Below are 26,422 nucleotides of genomic sequence, written 5' to 3'. Positions count from 1 at the left end.
GTGGGGATGGGAGCCCCTGCAGGTAGCACCATCTAAACCTCCCACCCATCACCCGCCTCAACATTCAGAGGCATCCACAGGGAAATGACAGTCTGCCAGGCACCATGGCTCACACCTGTAATCCCAACACTTTGGGAGGCCGAGATGGGTGGATCACCTGAGGTCAGGAGTTCGAGACCAGCCTGGCCAATATGGTGAAACCCCCATCTCTACTAAAAATACAAAAATTAGCCAGGCGTGGTGGCGGGTACCTGTAATCCCAGCTACTCAGGAGGCTGAGGCAGGAAAATTGCTTAAGGCAGCGGTTGCAGGCTGCAGTGAGCCAAGATCGTACTACTACACTCCAGCCTGGGTGACAAGAGTGAAACTCCATCTCAAAAAAGATAAAAATAAAAGGAAATGACAGCCTCGTCAAATCCCAGGTTCCCCACCCTGGAGGTGACCAAAAGGGAACAGGTGGACTGAGCCCTTGTCAGGGAGAGCAGGAAGGAGAGCGCTCCCTCCAGCCTAGGTTTTGGCAGTTCCCACTGCCTCTTCCTGCTCCCACCCCCTGCATCCAGCCTCCAGCCCAGTCCACCCTCAGGCTCACTGAGTGCCCAGCAGTCCCCTGAGCTCAGCATGGCCTCACAGCAGCAAGTCTTTCACTTCCTGCTCCTGAGTTAGGGTTACCCTCTCACCTCCCCCTCTACAAACCCCTAGATGTCACCTCCTCTGAGACATCATCCTTCAGGCCCAAGCGGTCATGAGCCCTCCCCCCATCTCCAGGTAGCATTGATCACAGTTTTGCAACCTCTGTTGACTTATCTCTTGCCTCACATAGAAGATTTCAAGAGTGGGGGTGGTGGCGCATTCACCGCTGGGTTCCTGACACCCAGTTCGAACATTGGCCAGAGGATCCTAGGTGAATCTTTCTAATTTTTTGCAGAAACAAGGTCTTACTATGTTGCCCAGGATGGTCTTGAACTTCCAGCCTCAAGCGATCCTCCTGCCTCACTTGGTCTCCCAAAGTGCTGGGATTACAGGCATGAGCCACTGCGCCTGGCCCCTAGGTGAATCTTTATTATTGGCTAAACGGATGGATGGATGGATGGATGGATGGATGGATGGATGGATGGATGGATGGATGGATATGTGTGTGGGTGAACAGGTGAGCTCCTGCACATCTGGCTACTAGGTGGCTGAGTGGACAGGGAGATGAGTGGACAGGTGGACATACGGGGAGAGGAAGAGCTGACATTTGGACGGTGGGCATTTGGACAGGTTGACTGCAGACAGACATTTAGGAGGGTGGCTGTCTGGCTGGAAGACCATCTACCCAGGACACAGGGGCAGTGCCTGGGGGGCAGAGTGCAGACCCTCACCAGGATGTCCAGGCAGGCAGCCTTGAGGAGGGTGATCTGGTCGGCGATGGTGAGGGTGGTGAAGCCGGGCAGCTGCTTGGCGAACTCCACAGTCTTAATGATGCACTTGGTGGAGAGTTCACTGAACTTGTCCCAGAGGTCAATGTCCAGAGAGACACGTTGTTCTGAGCTGTTGTTCTGGGGGAGGAGGGAAAGTGAGGGCCTTCTTCTCTATGGCACCCCTTCTCGGCCTGGCTCCAGCCCCCACAGGCCTGCCCTCTACCCAGCCTTCACTTCCTGGGAGCTCCTTAGGAAGAGGCAGCAGTGGGAGGGAGAAGAGAGGGAAAGGGAAGGATGCAGAGATCCAGCCAGCGGGGAGGAGGAAATGCCTGGCACAAGAAGGGGTGCTGAGAGAGGCCCGTCCTGGCCCTGCGGCCCAGGGCACATCCCTCCCTGCAGGCCAGGGGAAAGCCATACCGTAGTGTATTTGCCCAGCTGGCAGAGGGCAGGGAAGGTTTCCTGGTGCGCTTTGCGCACCTTCTCAATGAGCTCCCCCACCTCCGGCGTCAGCGTGTAGCTCTCGGAGCACTCGGGCTTGGGCACCTCCTTCTTCTTCTTGTTTCGGTCATTTCTCACAGCTGTGGAGGGCAGAGGGGGTTAGAGGGCAGCTGCAGGCTGCTCAGGGCCTCGTCCACCCCCAGCCTGACAGAGAGCTGCCAGCTGCTGAGGAGGTCACCCCGGCTTGTAAGCACGGGCACACAGCACGCATTCACAGGCAGGCAAGGCATCGCCAAGCACTCCAGCCCTCCATGCCCACCCAACCCACACATCAAGTTCGGCCCCAGAAGCCCCACGAGCACAGCTGTGGCCCTGCACACACACCCCCGCAGCCAGCCGAGTGCTGTCCCCCACGCGTCTACTCCAGCTCACACTCCAGGCGCCGGTGTCGCCCTCCTCGGTGCTCTGCCTCCTCTTTCCCCAGGAAGGTCCTTCTCCCACCTCCACTCACCCAGCCCTCCCAGCTGCAGTCTCCCTGGGGGTCCCTTGGGACTGGCTCTGAGCAGCTCCTGGGGCAAGTGGGGAGTAGGGCTCCCCAGCCTGCGAGTGGGGGGCCCGGCAGGGAGAATCTCTTGGCCCATTAGCTGGGGAGCTGACAAATCACCAGGGGCGCTGAGCCGCACACACCACTCGGCTTTAAAGAAGCGATGGGGTCGTTACCAGCCGATTATCCCAGACACACAATCACTCACAGGGCTGGTGGTGGTGGCTGCTGACGCGGGAGGAAGGGAGGGTGGGGGAGGGGCTCAGGGAGGGGGTAGCGAGGAGGGGGTAGCTGGCATAATTTGGAGATCACTCATGTCGATTCTGCAAATTCAATAAAGTGCAGGGGAGAGAAGGGAGAGGGAGAGGGAGAGTGGGGGGATAATTTGGGAAGAGAAAATTGCAGCTGTGACAAGACGTTTATCATTCGGAAGCTTTAATTCTATTGAAATGGCAGCTGCTCAGCTCCGGGGCACAGAGCAGCCGGGAGAGGGGGAGTTGACGGTGGGAGGGAGAAGGGGAGTTGGTGGGAGAGAGACGGGGTCCCCACCCTGGTCCTTCTGCCATGAAAAGAGCAGAAGGTGGCACAAACAGAGGGAGGAGGTGACAGCCCTTAAGCGAAGGGTTCCAGGCTTGTGGGTCAAGTTGTCACCCACTCTTGCAGCAGGACCCACCACTTCCTGGGCTCAGGACAAGGCACCCCCAGCCTCATGTGGCAGGACACTCCAGTCCCCTCCTTTCCTGTCTGGGGCTCTTCGTCCAACAGTCAGAACCATCTCACCCGTGCCTCCTCCCCACTACCCTCCCCACAAAGGGCTGGGGGTCCTGCAGCCCCTTCCCCCATCCCATCCCCCAAGGCTCAGGCTCCATGGCAACGGCCACGCAGACAAGGAGGCGTCTGTCAGCGTCATTTATCTCTGACATCATCAATCACCGGTCACCAGGGCAACACCCATGATTCAACACAAGAGGGTCTCCCTGTCCAGCCTTCCCTCCCTCCATCAGGCCTCAGCTGAGCCCAAAGTGGAAACCCCGTTTCCTCTGGGATCTGAGAAGTCCCAATTCTTTCTTCCAACTCTGGATCCCAGGCTTCACTAGACAATGGCTTCTGGATCCTTGTGCCAGCCCTTCCACCCCCCCAATACACACATAAGTCCAGCCAAGCACCCCTCAGAATTCAAGCCCCTCCCCTAAGACTCACAATCAGAAGGGACTAACTATGCCTCTGAGCCCCACCCCAAAGCCAAGCAAGGCCTGGAAGAAAGCCATCCTGGAGCAAGCACACATGCACACATGCGCAAAAGCACACACAGCCAGACGCGCAGAAACAGGAACAGTTACACACACACAGTCCTGCAGCACAGACCTGCCCATGCACACACAGCCAGACGCACAGAAACAGGAACGGTTACACACAACGGTCCAGGAGCACAGACCTGCCCATGCACACACAGCCAGACGCGCAGAAACAGGAACGGTTACACACAACGGTCCTGGAGCACAGACCTGCCCATGCACACACAGCCAGCCAGACTTGCAAACAGGTCCTTGCAGCTACACACAAACCATCCTCAACCGTGAGCCCGCACACCACGGCATGCGTGTTCATGCATGTGCACACACATCCACAGAGCTCTGCTCCCTTGGTCTTTAGGAGCACCTGAGGCCCCAGCTCAGGCGGGACTCGGCTCTTGCCCCATGGCACTCACACTCCTTGGACATGCCCACTTCGAAGCACTTCTGCAGTCGGCAGTACTGGCAGCGGTTCCGGGTCACCTTGTTGATGATGCAGTTCTTGTCCCGGTGACACGTGTACACCATGTTCTTCTGGATGCTGCGGCGGAAGAAGCCCTGGGTATGGAGGGGAGGGAGTCAGGTTGTCCACACCCACGGTGGGAGCAGTGCCTGGCTATAGCCTCAGTCTAGGGGAGGAGGGCCAGGCCAGCTGCTACCCCCAAGCCTTTGCCCATCGCCTACCTGAGCAGGCCAGAAAAGCTGGGGAGAATGATCCACCTAAAAGGATCCTCCTCAGGAGAATCCCAGTACCCGCCTCAACGCCGCAGGATGGGCAGGAGTCTTCCCCCAACCCACAGCACACATCTGACTCCTCCCTTCCAGGGAGAGGACCTCAGGGCTGCTGGTGAGTCAGAAAGAGGAAGACATGGGGCTAACTGGGAAAACAGCCAGGAATCTGGAACCCACAGCCCTGAACTCAGAACACAGGAAGAGAAGACAAGCCCAAAGAGGCCAGGAGGCAGATACACGGGCTGGCCAGAGAAATGGAGGCGAACACACACACGCACTCAGGAGCAAGGCAGAAAGATGCGAGTTCACCGAGACAGGCGTGCGCCGGCCCATCACAGACACAGACCCAGGCTGGCCAGGGGCTCCACATATAGGCTGACCAGAGGGACAGGCGGACATATGAAGAAGAGACCAGGAACAACCAGACAGGACAGGCAGACACACAGCCTGAGGCCTTGCGCTTTGCCCTTGACTTCTGTCCCACACCTGGGGATAGCTACTCCAGGCTGAAGAGCAGCCCAGAGCTGCAAGGCCCAAAGCTGTGCAGATTCTGAGCCCCAATATCTGGAGGAAGAAACGCACACAGAGGCTCAGGCCCCAGGGAAAGGAGGAGAAGCTGGGCACAGGGCTGCTAAGGACCGGGTACACCAGCACCCTGGCACCTAACGTGAGGGTGGGGAAATTCAGCCAGACACCGGGGAGCCCACAGCCCGGGCACCTGAAGGGGAAGCCAAGGCACGGTGCCTGCTCCTAACTGCCTCCTGCCAGGCTGCCATGGTGAGGTTCAGGCAGGGCTGCCGAGGGAGGCCTCCTGGGTCCCCAGCCAAGAGCCAGTCGGCAGCCAGCTCACCATGGCAACCTGGGCAGCGGTGGCAGAGCAGGCATACGCCCTGCCAGCTGGAGGATGGAGAAAGGGAAAGGAGCTGAGGCAGGAGGGGACCTCTGGTTTGAGGGAGCCCTGCACATTTGTCAGGGAGGACCTATGGTAGGTGTCCCTGCTTGTTGCCAACTTCCACAGAGAAACAACAGCAGCAACTTCAGGGATACCCCCCACCCCAACTGCACACTCCCAGGACACGGAAGTGGGGATATCCCACTGACCTCATCAAGCTGTCCTTCCCAATGACCCCTTCAACTCACCTTGCAGCCCTCACAGGCGCTGACCCCATAGTGGTAGCCTGAGGACTTGTCCTGACAGACAAAGCAAGGCTTGTAGATGCGGGGTAGAGGGGGCGGTGAGGGAGGGCTGGGCACTATCTCTTCAGAACTGCTGCTCTGGGTCTCAATGGCTAGAGAGAGAAGAGGGGAGGGGCAGTTAGAGACCTAGGTCGCCATCCTTAGTACCAAGCTCCACCCTGCCTCACAGTCCCTCCTGAGAGCCTCTCCCAGCCTCACCACTGCTGGCAGGATTCAAGTCTTAAGAAAACTGGGACTCCCCAGCCAGACTCAGGGAAGGAGGCTGCCAATGAAGCCTCCAGCGCCCCATCACTCCTCCGGATTCCTAGGACCCCCACCTTCAAAACCACAAAGAGACAATGATAAACCATCAGATTTGTGTGTGTGCCGTGACTGTGCTTGGGGAGTAGGGATGGGGGTCACCCTGATTCTAAAGCTCTTGCCCCTGGGCGGCCTGGCCCCGTTCTCCCCCGAGTTAGGAAGGAGTTAAGGCTTGAAGAGGAGGGAGGGAAGAGGACACAAGCCGGGGGCAGAGGAAACTGGGGTCAACAGGATATTCAAAGCCGGCCACTCCCCCGCCCCCTCTGCTTCCGCTCCCCCCTCCACCCCATTCTGCCAGCAGCCACAGCCCCTCCTCCACCCAAACAATCCCAGGGCCAGGGACCCAAGGCAGGGGGTGCAAACAAGAGTCACAAATGCTGGGCAGAGCAGGAGGTGACTCCCTGAGATAGGCAGGGAGACACCCTGAATACAGGGAGAAGAGTCCCCGGGGCCCCAGAATCCCATCATTCTGGGTACCCCCCATCTGGGGAGAGATGGCATGACAAAGGGGGTCTGTTCCCATCAATGCTCTGTCTGTCTGGCCTCAATACCATGTCCGGGTTACTACCCCCCCCCCCTTCTGTTATTCAGCTCCAAGAGGGCAGCCAGGAGGGGTGACCCAGACAGCAGAGGCAGCCCTCACTGGCCAAATCCTCCCCAGTGCCTGGCTCCATGCCCACCCATCACTGTAGGCAGAACAGGGCTGGGTTGGGCAGGGGCTATCTGTGTCCAAAGCCTGGGCAGCTAAGAGTGTTGGGTGCAAGATAAGAACTATGAATGAGGCAATCCCAGATTCCCAAGGGGCCACCCAGCATCGTCCTGAGGCCCCTACCACGTTCAAGTCCACTTGTCCAGGGCCAAGGATGGACAAGGATGCCTCCCTAAGTAGACAGATCCCTGCCTCCTCCCATATTCCACAGTCCTATTGAGCCCTACCCCAAACTCCAGCACATGAGACTGGCTGGCATTTAAAGGTGCCCACAGCGCCTGGCCCAAGCACCTTACCGACATGAGTCACATGGCCCCAAATCACACGGCCCTAAAGTTGGGGCACAGGGGAAGGAAGCATGGGAACACCAGGGGCTGACTCTGTGCTACCACCCTCCGCCCTTACCTGCAGACACAGAGGGAGCTACTAGGCGGCTGATGACAGGGAACTAGGCCAACAACCTCGGCAGGCCTTTCCTGGCTCTTAGTAGTACCTGGGCACCACTTCCTGGCCAGCCTGGCTAACCAGCACTGCTATGGCCCCCCATCCCCATCCCCTTCCCTGCCCCGCGACCAGCCTGCAGCAATGGGACAGTTGATGCCCACACCGCCTCCAGCCCAGTAGATTCTCTCCTGACCTCCTCCATCTCCCTCCCCGCCACCCCCGCCCACCTGCTCCTCACCCCAACACCAACTGACTGCCCTGGCCTGGTTTTCTCCCACCTCATTCTCCCCAGGCCAGACAAGCAAATCAGACAGGCTGAGAGGCCTGAGAACAGCTGCTGGGGGGGAGCGGGGTTGGGGGGCCTGGGTGAGGCCAGGAGGCAGAAGGGGTGAGCCACAAAGGAGCCCTTTGTTGTGCTAACTTTTTCCAAGACGTAAAAGCAGTAACAATAGACAATCCAGACTGGTGGGGGGAGGGGGATCAAGGGCAAGGGGGTATGTGGAGGGCTGGGGGGGACCATGGTCCAGAATCTTGGTGAGCATTCCAACAAGCAGAGGGAGAAGGCACTGACCTCCCCACCCCTCCTAATCCACCCTTTGCCCTGGGCCCCGCCTCTCCCAAGGCCCCACTTCTAAAATGAAACAGACTGGAGAGGGAGAAAGGACTGAGGGAGGTTTGGGGTACAGAGTGGGGTGTCAGGAGGGGAGCTAGGGTATGGGGAGTCATGGGGGATACCAGAATGAGGGGTAAACAGCTCTAAGGCCTGGGACAGACCAGAGGGCAAAGACCCATAAAAACATGGAGCTAAAGCAAAGTCCAACAGAGGGTGTTTACGGAACTGAAAGAATGTGCTTTTTAAAATTATTTTTTGGCAGAATGGGAGAGATGACCAGAGGCGAGGACTACAGTTTAGGCTAGGCAAGGCCTCCTTTTAGCCTACCCAATGGCAGCTTGGCTGCCTTGGAGGCTGTAACATAGCCTGCCCCCTACCTCCAGCACATCCCCACCTGTCACCCAGGTAACCCAGCTCTGAGGTTTCCCTGCTCTGCCCTTTGAGCCCAGAGCTCGAGGCCCCACCTCCCCAGGCCTCCAGCCAGCAACCCAAGCAGGTGAGGTACAAGGACCAAGGCGGAGGTGTGGGGGACTCCGGAATCCTCACAACCTCTGCAAGAGTTAGGACACAGCCATAACTCCCTGCACACACAGGTGGGGCCGGGAGGTACACCAACGCGGGAGGGATTACCCGGGCCTGGCCCCTCCCTGCTGACCTCCCTCCCCAGAGGCCCAGCCCACCAATCTCTCTTCCTGCAAAAGGACTCAGGCTAGAGAACCACACCTTCCCGGCTCAAAGTTCCAGCGCCCCACAGAGGACTGGAACTGACCCAGGAAGCCAGGCGTCCCCTCCCGCCGACGCTGCCAGGGTGCCCCTCCCTCGCTCCCCATTCTGGTAGGGCGGGCGGCGCAGAGCGCTCCACTCCAGATTCCCCACGCCCCCGAGCCGTTCGCAGGCTCGCACAAGGGGCCGGTTTCCTGGAGGAGATCAGCAGGAAATCAGCCGGGCCCCCGGCCAGCGGCTCCCCTCCCAATCCAGCTGGCGCCCGCTCCTCCGCAGCTCCCCTCGCAGCCCCTGGGGACGGTTGGGGAGGGGGCGTAGAGCCCTCTGTACCGCCCTTCCTCCTCCCCTGGAGAGGCGGGGGTAGCTCTGGTTGTACCGCAGCAGCGGAAGAAGGCCCCTAGACCAGCGGCCGCCTGATAAGCATCTCCCCCTCCCCCAACTACGGGCATCCACGTGCTTCACATTCTTGGACGTCTGGGAGCGGGCGGAGGTGTGAGTGGCGGAGATTGGTGGGAGACAGATGGGGAGCCACATCCTGTACACCCCCCTTGTCCTCTAATGCACCGAAATGGGGGCTCTGGGGAGGGAGGCAAGGTCCCTGGGGCCCTGCAGAACCCAGGAGGCCACCTCCTCCCACAGCCAACCTGCTCTTCCCACCTTCAGTGGCAGTGAAGGGGGCAGTGGAGCATTCCCCAAGAGGGGGCTGGAGGCGGCTCCAGTCCCCAGAGGGCTTCCACACACCCAAGGGGTCCCTTCCAAGGTGGGGGCGTTGGCCCCACACATTCTAGATGGAGTCTAGTTGCCTCCCTCAGACTCCAGGTCCTTCCTGTGCTTCAAGGCAAGCCCCCAGATCCCCATCACTGCCAGCCTCACAGCCTCAGGACCCGAGTCCACTGAGACCTCACTGACTTACACGCACACCCACGCTCAGACTATGGGAACTGGGAGCCCAGGTCTCTAGGTCTACTACCCCACCCCAGCACGGGTGTGGGGACAGGTCTCCACTTCCCCATGTCCAGTGGTTTAGGGGAAGCAAGGCTCACCAGTACACGGCCTGTCCTACTCTCTGTGATCCTCCTCCCCCTCCAGTTCTGGGCCAGGAAGAGCTGAGCTGTCCCCATGGGCTAGGAAGAGACAGGGGCTGGAGCCCAAGGTCTCAGATCCCAGCTTCTCTCCAGCCCTCTGGAGAAGGTGGCCAAGGCAGTGGAAGGGGTGACTCTGGCAGCCCTGCCCCAACTTTCCCCCTAGGGGAGGGGGGTCTTGCTCCAGCACTGGGAAAATGAGAAAAAGGGTCCTAGAGTCATACTCTCACTCTCTCTTCCTCCAAAGTCAACGGTTGGTCGATACCCTCCCTCCTGTGTCTACAGCCACACAGCAGATTCAGCCCTGGAGGCAAAGGTTGGGGGCAGGACAATACGAAAAGCTGGGATAGAGGTGGCTCTGGGAGGGCAGAGGTGGGCTGTCTGTCCATCTCAGGTCTCCCTTCTCCGAGCAAGAAGGGCTTCAGATGGGGTAAGTCCTTTGCCCTTCAACCTTCTCCAATCTGCCAGGCCCCCTCGAGACCCACTCCACCCCTCCTCCCTGGCAGGCAGGAGGGCGGCAGCAGGTCCAGGAAGGTGGGAGATCCTTCAGGGAAAAGCTTCCCCTCCAGTGAAGAGCCCAAAGCCCAGTAGGGGAAGAAACCTGAGCCATCTAACAATAACCCACCTTGCGCCTGCTCCCACCCACCCAGTGTACACTGCCTCACGGCTGTGCAGGAAAATGCCCAGGTGTACACCCTGGTGCACCGAGCTCCTGAGTGTGCACAGAGCCCTTCCTCCCAGAGGAGCTTGCACCCAGGCAGGGGGCAACAAGAAGAGAAGGTGACCAGGCTGCCAGGATGCTAGGATTCTCATATCAGTGCCCCTCTTAGGAAGGGACAGCCCAGGACCTGGCCCTATCCCCAAGTGAAGTCAGGGTAACAAAAGGACTTGGTGGCGGAGCTGGGAAGGGATGCAGTCCTCATTTCCAGAGCAGCCCCAGACCCACAAAAACAAACATCCCCCAGAGAACAAACCGGATTAGGATTAGCAGGGAGAGGGATTCTTCTCACCAGAGCAGCTTCTCCCCTCCACTCCTGGGGATGAAAGCCTCAAAGATGACAGCCAAGTGTCTGGGGCCAGGACAACACTCCCACAAGGACCCAGTGCCCCTTGCCAAGATGGAAGGTTTGGGTGGCAGACGGGTGTCTGATGAAGTTGCCCCTTTCTGCCACACCCCACTGTCAATACCAAAGACATGGGAGGGCTCCCCTGACACCCACTCTAATGACGCAAGAGCAAGGGCTGGGGGCAGCAGCTGTCGCTCAGGAAGGGGCTCTCCCTCGGGCTTTGGCAAGTGTGGGATCTGGGGAGGGCGCCCCTCCCCCGGGAGCAGACAAACCCACATAGACAGGACCTTTACCCCACCCTCCAGCCTGCTGCGAAGCTACTGGATTCCAGGCAAGAAGATATAAACTGGGGGCAAGGGGCTTGGGCTTCATTTCTCCTAGAAGAAGTGAAACAAGAGATGAAGGAATGTTTCTTGAAAGAAGGAACCCTCAAAGTTTCTCAGCCCTAATCTAACAGAAATTGCACTCAGGGTTACCGGGAAGGGGAGTGCTGGGGGGAGGGTTCAATTGTCCAGCAACGGCAACATGTATTAAGTGAAAGGTAGAGACAAGACCTCCACTACACCCCGGACTCTCACGCCCGAGTGGTAGTGGAAGCCCTACCGCCCACTCCCACCCCCTACAACAGCAGAGGGAGAGGCCGGTACGTACAGTGGTTTGAGCCATTCCAAAGCGGAGTCCGTAGCGGGGTGGAGTACGGACCCGGGGCGGGGAGCCCCTTCTCTGGGAGCAAACAGGCCCGGTTCTGGTTATAAAAATCCACCACTAGGAAGGGGTTAGGGGTGGGACCCCCCACTTCTACACTCTCGTACATCTTCCCCCTCGAAGGCAAGAGGTCCGAGCTGGGAAGTCCTGCGCGCCGCCCCCGTCACTCAGCCGGCGGCGCCATCCGAGCAGAGCAGCTGGGGGCGAGGAGACGTCTCCTCGCCCCGACTGGTGACCCAGGCAGGGGGGCGCCCCCTTAAGTCCCCGCGTCAAAGTCCGCCGGCCGCTCCGCCAGTCCCGGTGAAAAGCGGGGAAGTTGTGTGTGCTGGGATCGGGGGTCCCTCAGCTCTCCCAGGGAAGCCTTGGCGGGGCCCGGGAACTCAGCGGCTTCACCTCGAGGGGGACTCCCGTCTAGAGTCTCGTGGCGTCCGAGGCAGAGTACCGCGGCTCCCCAAGTCCGCAGGCCGGGGGCGGGATCAGCGCGGGGCAGGGGTCAACGAGCACTTCCTCCTCCCCGCCGGGGATCCGGGGCTTCTCCAGGGATTCTCCGTGGCGAGGATTCCGGGTGGGGGTGGGGATCCGGCGCGGTTCCACCTCCGCCAGGCCAGGGGCAGCCGGCGGCTCGCTCGGTCTCTGGTGGTGCGCGCCACGGCCCCCCCACCCCAGCTCTGCGCGCCCCCTCCCCTCCGGGTACCACCCCCTTTCCTCCGCCCCGCCCCGTCCAGGCACCGCCCCTGGTTTAACCCATTCCCAGCGGGTCCGGCTGCAGTGGGAGAAACGCAGGGAACCTAGAGGGAGAGGCGGCATGTGGACGGGCGAGTAGGGGCAGCCTGGGAAGGGGGAGGAGAGGAGAAGGAAGGAGGAAAGGTACCAGAGGAGGAGTACACAGAGTACAGAGGCAGGCCAAGTACAGGGAGAGGAGGGGGCTGCGGGGGAAACAAGGACAGAAGAGAGGCGGGCGTCTTCCCTTGTCCCAGTTCCGGCTCCCAGGCTCCCCCAAGGTTTGGTCAGTCCCTGGCCGAGCGAAGCCGTGGTGGAGGAGGTGGTGGGGCGGGGAAGAGGGGGGTGGTCCCCGTGTCCTCCCCTTAACACACACCCCCACCCAAGCCGGGCCTCATTTGCCTAATGCAATGCGGCTGAACTCTCGCTGAACTCGCCTGGCGGCGCCTCACCTCCGAGTGACCCACCCACCGCTGCCCGTGACATCACCCGCTCGCCAGCCCGCCCGCGGGGCTCGCCCGCCAGCCCCCTGCCCGGCCGGACCGGGCCACCTCCCCCGGAGACGCGGAGAGCGGTGGCAGGAGGCGTAGGGCCGGGGCGCGCGGGGCCAAGTGTTTGGCACCCGGGTGTGACATTGTGCAGCTCGGACGCTGTGTCGGAATGAGACACCGGCTTGTGTCATTGTCTGTGACATCATGTGTGACTACGGCCGCCGGAACCCGACGCGGCAGCGCCAGTGCTGTTGGCACAAACACAAGCAGAGAGGGCTGTCCTCCCCACGCTCTGCGTGCTTCCGGCGAGCAAAGCCCCGCCCAGGGTGTCTCCCAGCTGGGGAACCAGTATCGGCCCCTGGTGCACTGTCCAGCTCTGGAGAGATAAAAGGAGGAGCTGTTGCCTTCCAGTTGACTGCTTCATCCTGGAAACCCTCGGGATGCACATTTCACTGGAAGAAAGACCTAGCTTGGGCAGGTCCCTAGAAAGAGGGGATACCCCTGGAGGAGCTGGTATCCTATTACCCCCACTCTCTAAAAGGAAGGGTGGAAATGTACATGCTACCCAAGGATATTCTTCTAGAAGAAGCCTGGCTCTTTATATATGTTGTCATTTTATCCTCACAGCAACTCCAAGAGATAAGTTTCACAAATAAAACAGGTCTTAGCAAGGCTTTGTGGGTTGTCCAAGATCACATTACTAATAATAAAGAGTAGAGCAGGTATTTGAACTTCCTGCTGCCAAAGCCCATGTTCTTACCAAGCTAGGCTGATTCAAGGTATTTTTCTGAGCACTTTCCACGTTGACACCCTGGGGAACGTGCCCTTGTAGACCTTAGGGAGCAACAGCCATTAGGCAAATAATCACTATATACACACGCAATTGCAAACTGAGATAAATGGTATTATGCTCTGGAGAATTAACATAGGTACCTAATTTAGGTTGAACTAAATTAGGGAAGAAATCAAATAAAACAGACGTACCGTAAGAGAAAGTTTATAAGTTAATCGGGCAAAGAGTAGAAAGGAGTGTAAAGGGTGAGTCTGTGCAAAGGCCCTGGGGTTACAGAAGTTGGTGAGTTCATTGAAGGAACTGGCAGAAGGCTAGGACGATGGAGCATAAAATTCAAAAGGAAAAGGTACACAAGATCAGGCTGCAGAGGTGGGCTCAGGCCAGACCAGGGGGGCTTATAGGCCTCAATAAGGCTTTTGGATTTTATTCTAAATACAAGGAAAAACCATAGAAAGGTTCCAAGCAAAGGAAAGGTAAGATCAGATTTACAGTGTAAAAAGATCTTGGATTATAGGAGGGCAAGAGAGACCAGGTAAAAGCTACTGCAGCAGTCCAGGCAGCAGACAAGGGTGACTTGGCCTAGGAAACTAGAAGTGCTGATGGACAGAGGAAGGTGGATTCAATAGATATTTTAAAGGTGGTACAATCAACGTGCGGGGGTGGGGTAGGGGGGTATGGGAAAAGAGGTAGCCAAGAGACTTGTGTGTGGCTTATGCATCAATGAAGTTCCTGAGACTGCAAAGCAGAGAAGTGCACTGGGATGCTTGACAGGTGGGTGTGGGGCCCTGAAGTGCAGTCAGGGCTACAGATGGAATGCTGGGGTCTAGGGGCAGGTATGCAAATCTTGACAGTGGATGAGACTAATGGGGAAGAGGACGGAGTGCTTCCATGCCCTTGGGATCTTTCAAATGATGGAGCAAGGCCCTGTGCTCACAGCTGCAAGGTGCTAAGGGACCTAAGACTCTGTCCGTGCCATCAAAGACCTTGTGGTCAGGAAAAGATGTCCCAAATGGTTACAGCTCATGGCAGGAACGGGAGAAGCAACTTCATGGTAGAGAGATGAGTGTTGTTAAAAAATAAATAAGGACGCAGAAGCATTCTAAGTAGGGAGGCAGAGTGTGGCAAGGAAGGGGGAACATCTGTGAAGATTTCTGGGAAGAGGCGGCATTCAAGATGTTCCTTGAAGGATAGATAGGATTTCCGGAGCTGGAGAGGAGAAATCAGGGCAAGAGGCCCGTTCTGGGCAACAGCAAGGTCATGGGGCAGGTCAGAGCAGAACACAGTGTCCTGGGGCAGTGGGAGAAGTGGGAAACAAGGAAGGCTCTGGCCCGCAGCTGGGGTTGGGGGCCTCCGGTGGCAGCTGTCTGCAGGCCTGGGGCCCCATCCTGCTCAGCCTTATCCCTCCCCCAGCTCCTTCTCAGGGCTTTGCATTTAGTAAGCCCTCAGCAGGTGCGGGCTAAACTGACCCCCACTTGTGCCAGGCAGGGCCCCCTCCTTTCCCCAACCCCATCTGGAGGGGACAACAAACAGGAAATCATGAGGCCCAGTGCCAGGTGGACACTGGGTCCCAGTACAGAGTGGTGCCATCCCCCAAGACAGTGCCCAGCTCTACCCTGCCCCTCACTATCACAGCCTTGTTGGGTACGTGAAACTCACCAAGGGCCTCAGCAGGAAGCGGGCAACCATGGCCTAACAGCAACTCGCCCAGCCAGGGAGAGATTAGAAGTTTTGCTTTTTTTTTTTTATTTTTATTTATTTATTTGAGACAGAGTCTTGTTCTGTCACCCAGGCTAGAGTGCAGTGGTGTGATCTTGGCCCACTGCAACCTTCATCTCCCAGATTCAAGCAATTCTCATGCCTCAGCCTCCCAAGTAGCTGGGATTACAGACGCACACCAGCATGCCCAGCTAATTTTTGTATATTCTGTAGAGATGGGGTTTTGCTATTGCCCAAGGGTGGTCTCGAACTCCTATGCTCAAGCAATCCTCCCACCTTGGCTTCCTAAAGTGCTGGGATTATAGGTGTGAGCCACTGTGTCCAGCCAGAAATCTTGCTTTAAGGAGGAGGAAACATTTGGAGAGAGCTTGAGTGACCTGCCCAAGGCCACACAGGAAGAACTGTGCTTTAAGACTCCTGCCCATGGAGGGCCCTTGGTCTGTGTGCTGGTTGAGGTTTCCAGCAACCCAGAAGTCAAAATGGGGAGGGGAGCACCTCTATTTCTGACAGCCAAAGGTTGAGTGGCCTCCAGTCTACCCTGGGAGGCCCAATCCCTGGCTGTGCCCCAGCTCCACAGAGGAGGAGGAGGAAGAAGGCACTGCCCCAAAATGACTTAGAGATGGGAACCACTTCCTCTTCCCACAGACACTACTCCCTCAAAGGGCAGTCGGGCCTGCACTGGTACAGCCCCACAGGCGACACATCCCTTGGCATGGGGTAGACACAACACCTCGGCCCTGACCCACCTAAAAGGAAGACGGGCTTCCTTCCCTGAGTCCCTTCCCCCTGTCCATGCTGGGATCTTGTCCAGAGGGAATCTGTGCATTATCCTTGCTGGGAGATAAAAGGTGAGGGACCCCATTTTCATTAAAAACTCCATGTCATGGTCTTTTGGCTGACTCTACATTTCAGACTCCAAAAAAGGCATTGCTAGGCAGCACTCCCTCTGCCTGGGCTGTCCCTCCGCCTGGGCTGTCCCTCCTATTGTCCAGGGAAAGAGTGGGAAGCTGGGAAGATGCACAGACTGCAACAGGGAGGAAGTGGCAGAGCAGAGGAAGAAGGGAAGGACACAACCTCCTCCTTTCTGGGCTCACCCAGACCCTCAGGCATTCTCCAGTCTCTAGGCATATGAAGCAAATATGCAGCCACCCTCTCGGGGCTCCCATCCTCAGCTCCTCTGTTGATGGCTTGCAACTTCTTTGCTTCCATCCACAAATTGAAACAAATTAAGAATAAGAACTGTGGCTTTTACACTTTGTTCCTTCAGTGTCTGTCTGGAGATGGGGGGGAGCGTACCCGCTGAGTTCTGCAAACTCTCGTGGGCTACAGCGGGCAGATTTGGGGGTGGGGATGGTGTGAACAGATTGTATCCACAGCTTCCAGGACAGGATGGAGATCTGGCCCAGGCCCCTTATCTTTCTTTCTCTCCAACCTTCAGGATCCAAAACAGAAAGGAGGGGGTATGGCTTGGGCCTTCCTACGCCCCCTACCCGGGAAAGGTAGGTTCTAAGGCAGAGAAAGGGCCTCCGCAGCGGGGAAGGGGGTTTCAGTCAGCACTATACCCCACCCCCCACACTTCCCATACCCAAGAGTGTGCCCCACAATCCCCTCCAAAGCCGCCTATCTGGATGGTGGAAAACAGCCCGGCTTTACAATCCTACAGTCAGGATTCTGCAGTACTTTAACCTCCCCCAGCACTGTGTCCTCTGTGTAAGTGGGGATAATGTCCCTCTTCCAGGATTGCAGGGATTAAAATTTGTAAAACACAGACAAAGCCTCTGACACACAGTAGGTGCTCTATAGATGTTAACATCCCATTCTCTCCAGCTCCCACCTACAAAGGGCCTGGGTCCCTGCTGGGCGCAGTGGCTGACACCTGTAATCCCAGCACTTTGGGAGGCCAAGGAGGGCGGATCACGAGGTCAAGAGATCAAGACCATCCTGGCCAACCAACATGGTGAAACTCCGTCTCTACTAAAAATACAAAAATTAGCTGGGTGTGGTCGTGTGTGCCTGTAATCCCAGCTACTTGGGAGGCTGAGGCAGGAGAATCGCTTGAACCCAGGAGGCAGAGGTTGCAGTGAGCCGAGATCGCGCCACTGCACTCAAGCCCGGGTGACAGAGCGAGACTCCATCTCAAAAACAAAACAAAACAACAACAATAACAAGCCGGGCGCGGTGGCTCACAGTCTGTAATCCCAGCACTTTGGGAGGCCGAGGCGAGCAGATCACGAGGTCAGGAGATCGACACCATCCTGGCTAACATGGTGAAACCCCATCTCTACTAAAAATACAAAAAAATAGCCGGGCATGGTGGTGGGCTCCTGTAGTCCCAGCTACTCGGGACCCTGAGGCAGGAGAATGGCTTGAACCCGGGAGGCGGAGCTTGCAGTGAGCCAAGATCACACCACTGCACTCCAGCCTGGGCGACAGAGCGAGACTCTGTCACAAAAAAAAAAAAAAAAAAAAATTAAAGAAACAACAATAGGCTGGGCGCGGTGGCTCACGTCTGTAATCCCAGCACTTTGGGAGGCCAAGGCGGGCGGATCACCTAAGGTCAGGAGTTCAAGACCAGCCTCAACATAGAGAAACCCCATCTCTACTAAAAATACAAAAATTAGCCAGGCGTGGTGGTGCATGCCTATAATCCCAGCTACTCAGGAGACTGAGGCAAGAGAATCACTTCAACCTGGGAGGCGGAGGTTTCAGTGAGCTGAGAGATTGTGCCACTGTACTCCAGCCTGGGTGACAGAGCAGGACTCCAGTCTCAAAACAAAAAAACAAACAAAAAAAGAAACATGCTCAGAGAGGTTATCAGCAAGTCATAAGTGACACAAATGTCCAAGTTGTTGTTTTTGAGACAGGGTCTTGCTCTGTCACCCACCAAGCTGGAGTGTAGTGGCGTGATCACAGCTTACTGAAGCCTCAACCTCTCAGGCTCAGGCGATCCTCCCACCTCAGCCTCCCGAGTAGCTGAGACTACAGGCGCGCTACCACACCTGGCTAATTTCTTCTCTTTGGTAGAGGCAGGGTCTCACTATGTTGCCCAGGCTGGTCTCAAACTCCTGGGCTCAAGGCCCTACCTCGGCCTCCAAAAGTGCTGGGATTTCAGGCATGCGCCACTTCACGCAGCCAGCGTCTAAGTTTTATTTTATTATCTTTTTTTCGGGGACAGAGTCTCATTCTATCCCCTAGGCTCCTCCGCCTCCTGGGTTCAAGCGATTCTCTTGCCTCAGACTCCCAAGTAGCTGGGATTACAGACACATGCCACCTCGCCCAGCTAATTTTTGTATTTTTAGTAGAGATGGGATTTCACCATACTGGCCAGCCTGGTCTCAAACTCCTGACCTCAGGTCATCTGCCTGCCTTGGCCTCCCAAAGTGCTGGGAGCTACCGCGCCCAGCCCAGTGTCCAAGTTTTAAACCCAGCACTAAATGCCTTCTCCACAGACCCCAATCAGACCCCTTTGCCCATGGAATTCCCGGAGTGAACAAAAAAGGCAGATCAGTTCTCCCCTCCAAACCAGCAGAAAGGTAAGAACCCAAACCAAAGACCACTACTCTTTACGCACTCTATGCCCTAAGTCACACCCCCTCCCAGCCCCAACACACAGACAAGCTGACTCTCCCTCCTCAGCTCTGGATTTAATTCCCCCAAAACACACTCAGCTCTCTAACCCTCTCACCCAATACACACAAGTCATTAATCCCCTTCCCAACACACACCCAACTGTGACCCCACCCCCAAAACACACAGAGCCCTGACCCGTAGTGCACACAGAATCCCAAACCTCCACAGTAAACACTAGTCTTCAGAGACCAAGCCCCAGGGGCCGGTTTAGGGGGTGGGGAGAATCTCCGGACCATCTCTAGGGCTCCCACCCTGGCTGTAGCATGACAAATACCTTCCCCACAGTGACCTGGAAAGGATTTCTTTTGGTCCCATAGACTACTAGGTCTCTAAAGGGCACACCCAGGCCACCTAATGTGCTGCCTCCTCCCCACCTGGGGAAAGGGATGAAGGGGGAAGAGACCCCACACCTTTGTTTGGTGGGGAATGGGAGGAGGAAGCCTCATCAGCAAGGATTCCTACAAAAAGGGTGTGAGCGGACCAGGCTGTACCACTGCTCCTGCAGGAATGGAGGGCCATGGATTGCCACCTCTCCTGGGAACTGCCTCACCCTCAGCACCAGCCCTAAGGCCAGGCGAGCAGGAAAGGCTAAACTGCCTCCATCTCTGAGGCCAGGCATATGATACTTTTATCTGCCATGCTTTTCTACCCAAAGCTCAGGAGCTCTGTCCACCAGGCAGCCCCGGCTCTGCAGGAGGGAGATACCAGGCTCCCTCAGACCCATGGCCACACCTTGTCCCAGAGATGAGGAAGGTCAGCGAGAAGCTCAGAAGCTAAGGGTCTGGGCAGAGAGAGAAGCTGTTGTTGTTTACCAGGGAGAGGGGAGGGGCAGGGAAACCAAAAGGCTCCCAGAGGGAGGGGGCAGGAAGGGGGCATTGCCTAACCTGGGTGGAGAAAGTCAAAGAAGGCTACACTTGCCTGAAATGTGGGCACCCCACCCACATTTGGGGAGAAGGTTACCAGGATGGGAAGCCTTCCCCACCCACCTCTAAGAAAGAGGAAGAAGCTTGCAACACTGAGGCGAGGGGAGGGCAAAGCATTTGCTCCCTCTGGCCAGGATGGGCAAGGATGAGGGATGCCCCAGCCCCCACCTCCAACCCCGCAATGAGACCAGGCTCCAGATGGACAGAGTGTCTGGGAACTCTGTTGCCATCACCTGCGTTAGGACAAGTTGTCCACAGGCACCAGGTCGCAGGTTCCCAACTCCTCCCCCTTCAAAAATCCTACCCTGAGCTGGATGTGGTGGTACATGCCCATATCTCCAGCACTTTGGGAGGCCAAGACAGGAGGACTGCTTCAGCTCAGGAGTTTGAGACCAGCCTGGGCAACATGGTGAGACCTTGTCTCTACGAAAAATCAAAAAATCAGTCTGGTGTGGTGGCACGCACCTGTAGTCCCAGCTACTCAAGAGGCTGAGGCAGGAGGATGCCTTGAGCCCAAGAGTTCAAGCCTGCAGTGAGCTATGATCATGCCACTGCACTCCAGCCTGGGAGACAGAGACCCTATGATAAAAAAAAGAAAGAAAGAAAGAAAGCAGGGCGAGGTGGCTCACGTCTGTAATCCCAACACTTTGGGAGGCTGAGGAGGGCCGATGACTTGAGGCCAGGAGTTCAAGACTGGCCTGGCCAACATCGCAAAACCCTCTCTCTACTAAAAATACAAAAAAAAAAAAAAAAAATTAGCTGGGTGTGGTGACACGCACCTGTAATCACAGCTACTTGGGACGCTGAGGCATGAGAATCGCTGGGAGGCGGAGATTGCAGTAAGCCAAGATGGTGCCACTGCACTCCAGCCTGGGCAACAGAGCAAGACTTCGTCTTAAAAAAATAAAAATGGCCAGGCACGTTGGCTCATGCCTATAATCTCAGCACTTTGGGAGGCCGAGGCGGGCGGATCATGAGGCCAGGAGTTCAAGACCACCCTGACCAATATGGTGAAACCCCATCTCTACTAAAAATACCAAAAGTAGCCACGCATGATGGCGTATGCCTGGAGTCCCAGCTACTCGGGAGGCTGAAGCGGGAGAGTGGCTTGATCCTAGAAAGCGGAAGTTGCAGAGAGCCGAGATCGCACCACTGCACTCTAGCCTCAGCGACAGAGCAAGACTCTGTCTCAAATAAATAAATAAATAAATAAATAAATAAATAAAAATAAAACCCTACCCTGTCAGGAAGCAGACACTCTTCTAGTTCCAGTGATCCAAGTCCAGAATATAAATCACAGTCCCTTTAAATGCAGTGAATATTCTACAAAGATACACCGACACATTCCCCAGCAGCCCCAAACCCCAGAGGCTGGCCTTTCCCCATCACTAACACAGACTACAGGACCAGACCAGAATCAGAGTCCCCTGACTCCATCCATCCCATACTCCCATATGAGGTGCAGAGAAGAGACAGCAGAAGCAGAAGACGAAGGTCTGATAAGGGGTGGAGGGGGAAACTGAGGCCGCACCTGTCTGCCCCCTGGTCCCAAGGCATAAGGGGTGGGAAACATAAAGAAGCACAGACATAAAGTCCCTACTCCTGGTGGCTGCTGGAGCCTGGGAGGGAGGGGGTCACAGCTAAGCCAGAGGAGGCGATCCAGGAAGCAGTGGTGGCAGTGGGCAGCCAGCCAGTGCGGGCAGTGAGGCGCCCAGCCAGGGCCTGCCCCAGGGACAAAGAGACTCCCTGGCTCCGGGGACAGAGTGCTGCCCCCACACTGAGAAGGGGGCACTGACCCAGCCCAGTCAGGCACATAGGGCAGTGGTGCCAGGCAGCTTGCCAGCAGCCATGAGAGGGGTGGTAGGTGCCCAGGGCAGGGTGTGCAGTCCCTGCTGGCCAGGAGAGGTGGGGACACATTTCCCAGGTCAGCAGCTGACCGGCCAGCCAGCCAGCAGCCCACGGCCCATTCTGCTGCTTCCACCCCCTCCCGTCCCAGGCCAGGCCCCGGCTCCCTCCTCCCCCCAGCCCTGGCCTGGCGCCCAGCTGGGCCCTGGGGGCCAGAGTTACTGTAAGCGGCCTGGCAGGCCCCAGCCCTGGACTCTGCCAGCTGGCCATAGCTGCCGCCACCTCCCACTACCTGGCTCGGCCAGCGGCGAAGGGTACTGAGACCCCTGCCCAGCTAACGAGTGACCCGCATGGCAGAGGGTGGAGGCAGAGAAAACACAGGCCCTGCCAAGACCATGCATGCGTCCGAGGCCAGAGTCCAGGCCAAGTGTCCCCTCCTGGGACACTCACCCTATCCACCCAGCTAGACTGTGGGCCCCTCCCTTTCATCCTCCCCACAAAGGGAAGCACATCCTAGCATGGCCGGGGGTGGAGCTGGCAGCGGGAGAGGTGGGGTTCCAGCCAGCCTTCCTTGGTCTGCTCCTTCAAGCCCTTTCCCTCAGAGGCACTGAGTGGGGGTGGGGCGTAGGTGGTGTGCCCCTCTCACTCTAGGTAGAGCTGCCATTTCCATCAAATGTCAAGAGGTTTGTTTACCCACCTCCAGCCTGTGTGTCCAGTCCTTGGAGCTATTTACAAGGCCCCAACAGCAGAGCACAGAAGACGGGTGCGAGGGCCACTGCAGGCCAGAACAGCAAGGTTTCATCTCCCCCTCTCCCACCCCCAACTTCAAACACAGCCACCATGATTGGCCTACAGGCCATAGAGCTTTCATTTTCAAGACCTCAAATGATGGTCACCCCAACTGGAGAAGACCTTGCCGCTCACCGTGCCTTCAGCTCACAGCAGAACAGATGTGCCCAGAGCCCAAGCTCTGAGGCCTGCCGCCCTCCACAGTCCCCTCCCACCCCACCCCACAACACCCAGACTTACTGGCTGGGGATGGTGTGCTATATCCACTAACTGGAAGCTGGTGCTGGAGAGTGGTCAGAGCGCCTGGCGGAGAGAGTCCACCCAGCATAGGGGGGAAGAAGAAGGCGTAGGGAGGCACCGGGTACCCATTGAGGTGCCCGCCCCCAGGTGTCGGGCAGGAGCTGCTGTTGCTGGCCATGCCAAGCGGCCACAGTCAGAAGGGAGGCAGACAGTCTGGCAGGGGGCTCTGGTGGGCTTCAGACCACCCCTCCTCGGAGCATGGGGCCTGGGCCCAGACAGGGTTTGGGTGGTCAGCCCACCCGCCCTGTCCTGGAGCTGCTGTCCAAAGAGGGCAGGCTAATCTCAGTCTCCTGGAGCCCCCACCCTAGCTGAGGGCCAGGTGGGTTGGGGGATGTCTCAAGAGCCGGTCCTTTGGTCAAGCAGTTCTGTGGGCTGGCACTTTTCCTGGGAAGGTCCAGAGCTGGCCTTCAGGGCACCAAAAAGGATGCCACTTCTAGATGGGCCCCAGCTAGGTGGCTGAGGGGGCCATGTCCCGTGATGCTGCAGAAAGAAGAAAGATAGGTGAGTGGGCACTGAAGAACAGGCACACGGGCATTCCCCGTGGAGCTCCCCAACCTGGGCTGCCGGAGATTTTCCCATGGCACCCAGCTGAGCAGACAGCTGGCACCATGCCTGGCTGGCAGAGACGACCTGGAAGCAGGGCCCAGACACTGCTGGGGGTGGCAGGATAGCACAGCCAGGCTGAGACAGGAACAGAGCCCAGAGCCTTGGAGGGCCTCTCACCCACAATCCTGAGGGGAAAGGGTCCACAGTGCCACCTCAAGGGATCACTGCAGCAGAAGCGGGCAGCTGGCCCTCCTTCCCCTAGTGAGGGTTACCTGAGGTCAAGATGCAGAGAGCGTGTGCTGGAGGGTGGGAGGAGAAGGAGGGGGAGGAAAAGCCGCTTCCCTAAAGCACTGGCACTTCTCAGAAAAATGACTCCTAAGCCAGGGGCCCCTCTTACACCACTTCCCCCCTACATCCAAGCCCCAGCACCCCAGACGGGTTTGTCCCACAGGCCCTGGGAGGAGGCCCATTTACATACATACTACTAGGAAAATGGGAACTGAGGACTCCTAGGTATCACCTCCAACACTTAACAGCATGGATGGCCCAGGGGTAGGCAATGTGTAGGAGGGCAAGGACTGCCCAGGAAGCCTCCTACCCCCAGGCAGTGAAGGAGAGATTGATCTCAGGGTTCACCCACATACGTCTGACTGCAGAAGCAAAACACATGAAGTGGGATGGCAGGTGGGCAGAAGATGAAAGGCCAGATGCCCCCTTCGCCAGTGTGAATAGAGATCCACACCCTGTTTGAACAGTTAGCACCAGAGGATATATGCACAGATAATACCATGGGGTAGACAGAGAGACAGAGATGAACCCAGAGATTCCACAACACAGTGAGACAGACAGGCAGCAACAAGAGCAAAAAGAGAGAACACAAATAACATATCCGCAAGAGGACAAGAGGATGCTTCAAATCCATTTTGGGTATAGGTTATACATAAATACATATGCATGTTATTTATATATGAAAAACACATATATGAAAGACAAAAGAAAAGAGACAGACAAAAAGAAACATGGCCAATCAAAAGCACAATGAAGCTGGGGGTGATGGCTCACGCCTGTAATCCCACCACTTTGGGAGGCTGGGGCAGGTGGATCACCTGAGTCAGGAGTTCAAGACCAGCCTGGCCAACATGACTAAACCCTGTCTCTACTAAAAATACAAAAGTTAGCCAGGTGCGGTGGCTCACACCTATAATCCCAGCACTTTGGGAGGCCGAGGCGGGGGGGATCACCTGAGGTCAGGAGTTTGAGACCAGCCTGGCCAACATGGTAAAACCCCATCTCTACTAAAAAATACAAAAATCTACTAAAAAATTATCCAGGCATGGTGGCAGGCACCTGTAATTCCAGCTAATTGGGAGGATGAAGCAGGAGAATCGCTTGAGCCAGGGAGGCGGAGGTTGCAGTGAGCCGAGATCACACCACTGCACTCCAGCATGGGTAACAGAGCAAGACTCTGTCTCAAAAAAAAAATACAAATACAAAAGTTATCCAGGCGTGGTGGCACATGCCTATAATCCCAGCTACTCAGGAGGCTGAAGCACGAGAATTGCTTGAACCCAGGAGGCAGTGAGCCGAGATTGCGCCACTGAACTTCAGCCTGGGCAACAGAGTAAGACTCCATCTCAAAAAAAAAAAAAAGCACAATGAGATACCACTTCATACCCACTAGGCTAGCTCTAATAAGAAAGACAGATAACAACAAGTACTGGCGAGGATGTGGAGAAATTCGAATCCTCATATATTGCTGGTGGGAATGTAAAATAGAATAGCTGTTTTGGAAAACAGTTTGGCAGTTCCTCAAAAGGTTAAACACAGTGGTAGCAAATGACCTAGCAATTCTACTCCTAGGTATCTACCCAAGAGATATGACAACGTAAGTCCACAAAAAGACTTACACATGAACATTCACAGCAGCGTTACTCCTAATAGCCAAAAAGTGGAACCAACCCAAAAGTCTATCAACCGATGAATAAATAAAATGTTGTATGTCCCTACAATGGAATATTATTCTGCCAAAAAAAAGAATGAAGTACTGATACTATGATATGGATATTCCTTGAAAACATTATGCCAGTTACAAAGACCATATATTGTAGGATTCCATTTATACGAAATGTCCAGGATAGGCACATTGATAGAGACAGAAAGCAGACTTGTGGTTACCGGGGGCTGGGGCGTGGATTTGAGGAAGATGGGAAGTGACTGTTGCTTGGTATGGGGGCTCTTTTTGGGGTGATGAAAATGTTCTAAAATTGATTGTGGTGGTAGTTTCACAATTCTGAATATACTAAAACCACTGAATGGGTAAATTTTATGGCATGTGAATTATATCTCAATAAAGCTGTTTTAAAAAGAAGAGGGAAGAAAGAAAAGAAACAGGGCCACAGAGACTCAAAATAAGGACAGTCCCTTTCCAACACCCCTTGCCACTCCACCCCAAGCTCAGGCTACGGTCGGTTCCAGGCTCTGAGCTCCAGACTCCAGCCTCAAACCTGGAGTCCAGGGGACAAGCACATGGCCAGCATTTGGTTGAAGACCAGGCCTGGGAAGGGGGAGTTCCTGCCAAGGCCACTGTGGAAGAGGCCAGGACTTCTGGCCTAGCTGAGCCAGCCAACCTGTGTGGACCTGAGGGAGAGAGGGCGGGAGGGGACAGGTACTGGGTTAGGGAGGGGAGGCTGCCCCAGGAGTAAAATCTGGACCTTGCTAATGACCACGAGTTTCACTGTCACTCATTATGACAATCATAGGGCCTCTCTCCTCACTCCTGGATAAAGAGCCCCCTTCCTACCCCAGGCCCCTGCCAATTCCCTCCTAGGCTGACAGAGCTGATGTCAGAGGAACAGGGGCCCCACCCACTGGACCAGCTGCTGCCCTGGCCCCCTCCCAACTCCTGTGGGGCCCCACACAACGGGAACTGGAGCTGGGGGAGCCATGCAAGGGAAGAAGGGGCTGGCGGAACCTCATGAGTTCCTATAGTTGGACCCTCACACACAAATACACATACAAACTCATGCATGCAGGTCTACAGAAAACATCTGGGTGGCAAGAGCATGCCTGCAGCCCCAGCCTGTGTATGTGCAGGCATGCATGTGAGGAGAGGGAACCTGGAGATACCATCTCTCCACACCTGGGCTCTACCACACAGTGAACACAGCTCAGAAACTGCATGCATGGGCCCCAGCACACAGCTCCCCAAAGACACAACCACAGCCCCACAGTCTCCCAAACTGTATATTCTTCGGACCTCATACAGCCAGGGTGGCCCTTGTACCTGCTGCTTCTGCCAAAAGATGCTCTGAGGTCCTCCCTGTGGGCCCAGCCCATGCACCAGGTCCACAAACACTCAGGTGAATTCACATCCACACAGAGGCCTGCCTCTCTCAAGGTGAGGCCCAAGGGGCAGCTAACCCA

The 26,422-nt window shown here is 56.5% G+C and overlaps 1 protein-coding gene across 12 annotated transcripts in view; it reads right to left on the bottom strand.

The window, feature by feature from the left end:
• Nucleotides 1–26,422, bottom strand: part of RARA (retinoic acid receptor alpha) — a 48,258-nt gene that overhangs the window by 3,774 nt on the left and 18,062 nt on the right. For 7 of the 12 annotated variants that reach the window (XM_010354483.2, XM_010354482.2, XM_030923923.1 and 4 more), the window contains exons 2-6: nucleotides 22,394–22,933; nucleotides 5,547–5,695; nucleotides 4,091–4,232; nucleotides 1,818–1,978; nucleotides 1,362–1,538 (exon numbers count right to left, since the gene is read on the bottom strand). In XM_010354483.2, the coding sequence (XP_010352785.1) occupies nucleotides 1,362–1,538; nucleotides 1,818–1,978; nucleotides 4,091–4,232; nucleotides 5,547–5,695; nucleotides 22,394–22,571 (807 nt within the window). In that variant the 5' untranslated portion in view covers nucleotides 22,572–22,933. The other 5 variants (XM_030923922.1, XM_030923915.1, XM_030923916.1 and 2 more) reach the window with 5 other exon arrangements.

This window comes from Rhinopithecus roxellana, chromosome 19 (genome assembly GCF_007565055.1).
Source record: "Rhinopithecus roxellana isolate Shanxi Qingling chromosome 19, ASM756505v1, whole genome shotgun sequence".
Classification (NCBI taxonomy): Eukaryota; Metazoa; Chordata; class Mammalia; order Primates; family Cercopithecidae; genus Rhinopithecus; species Rhinopithecus roxellana.
The sequence above is the reverse complement of the archived record's forward strand: the minus strand, read 5'-3'. Positions and strand labels throughout refer to the sequence as shown.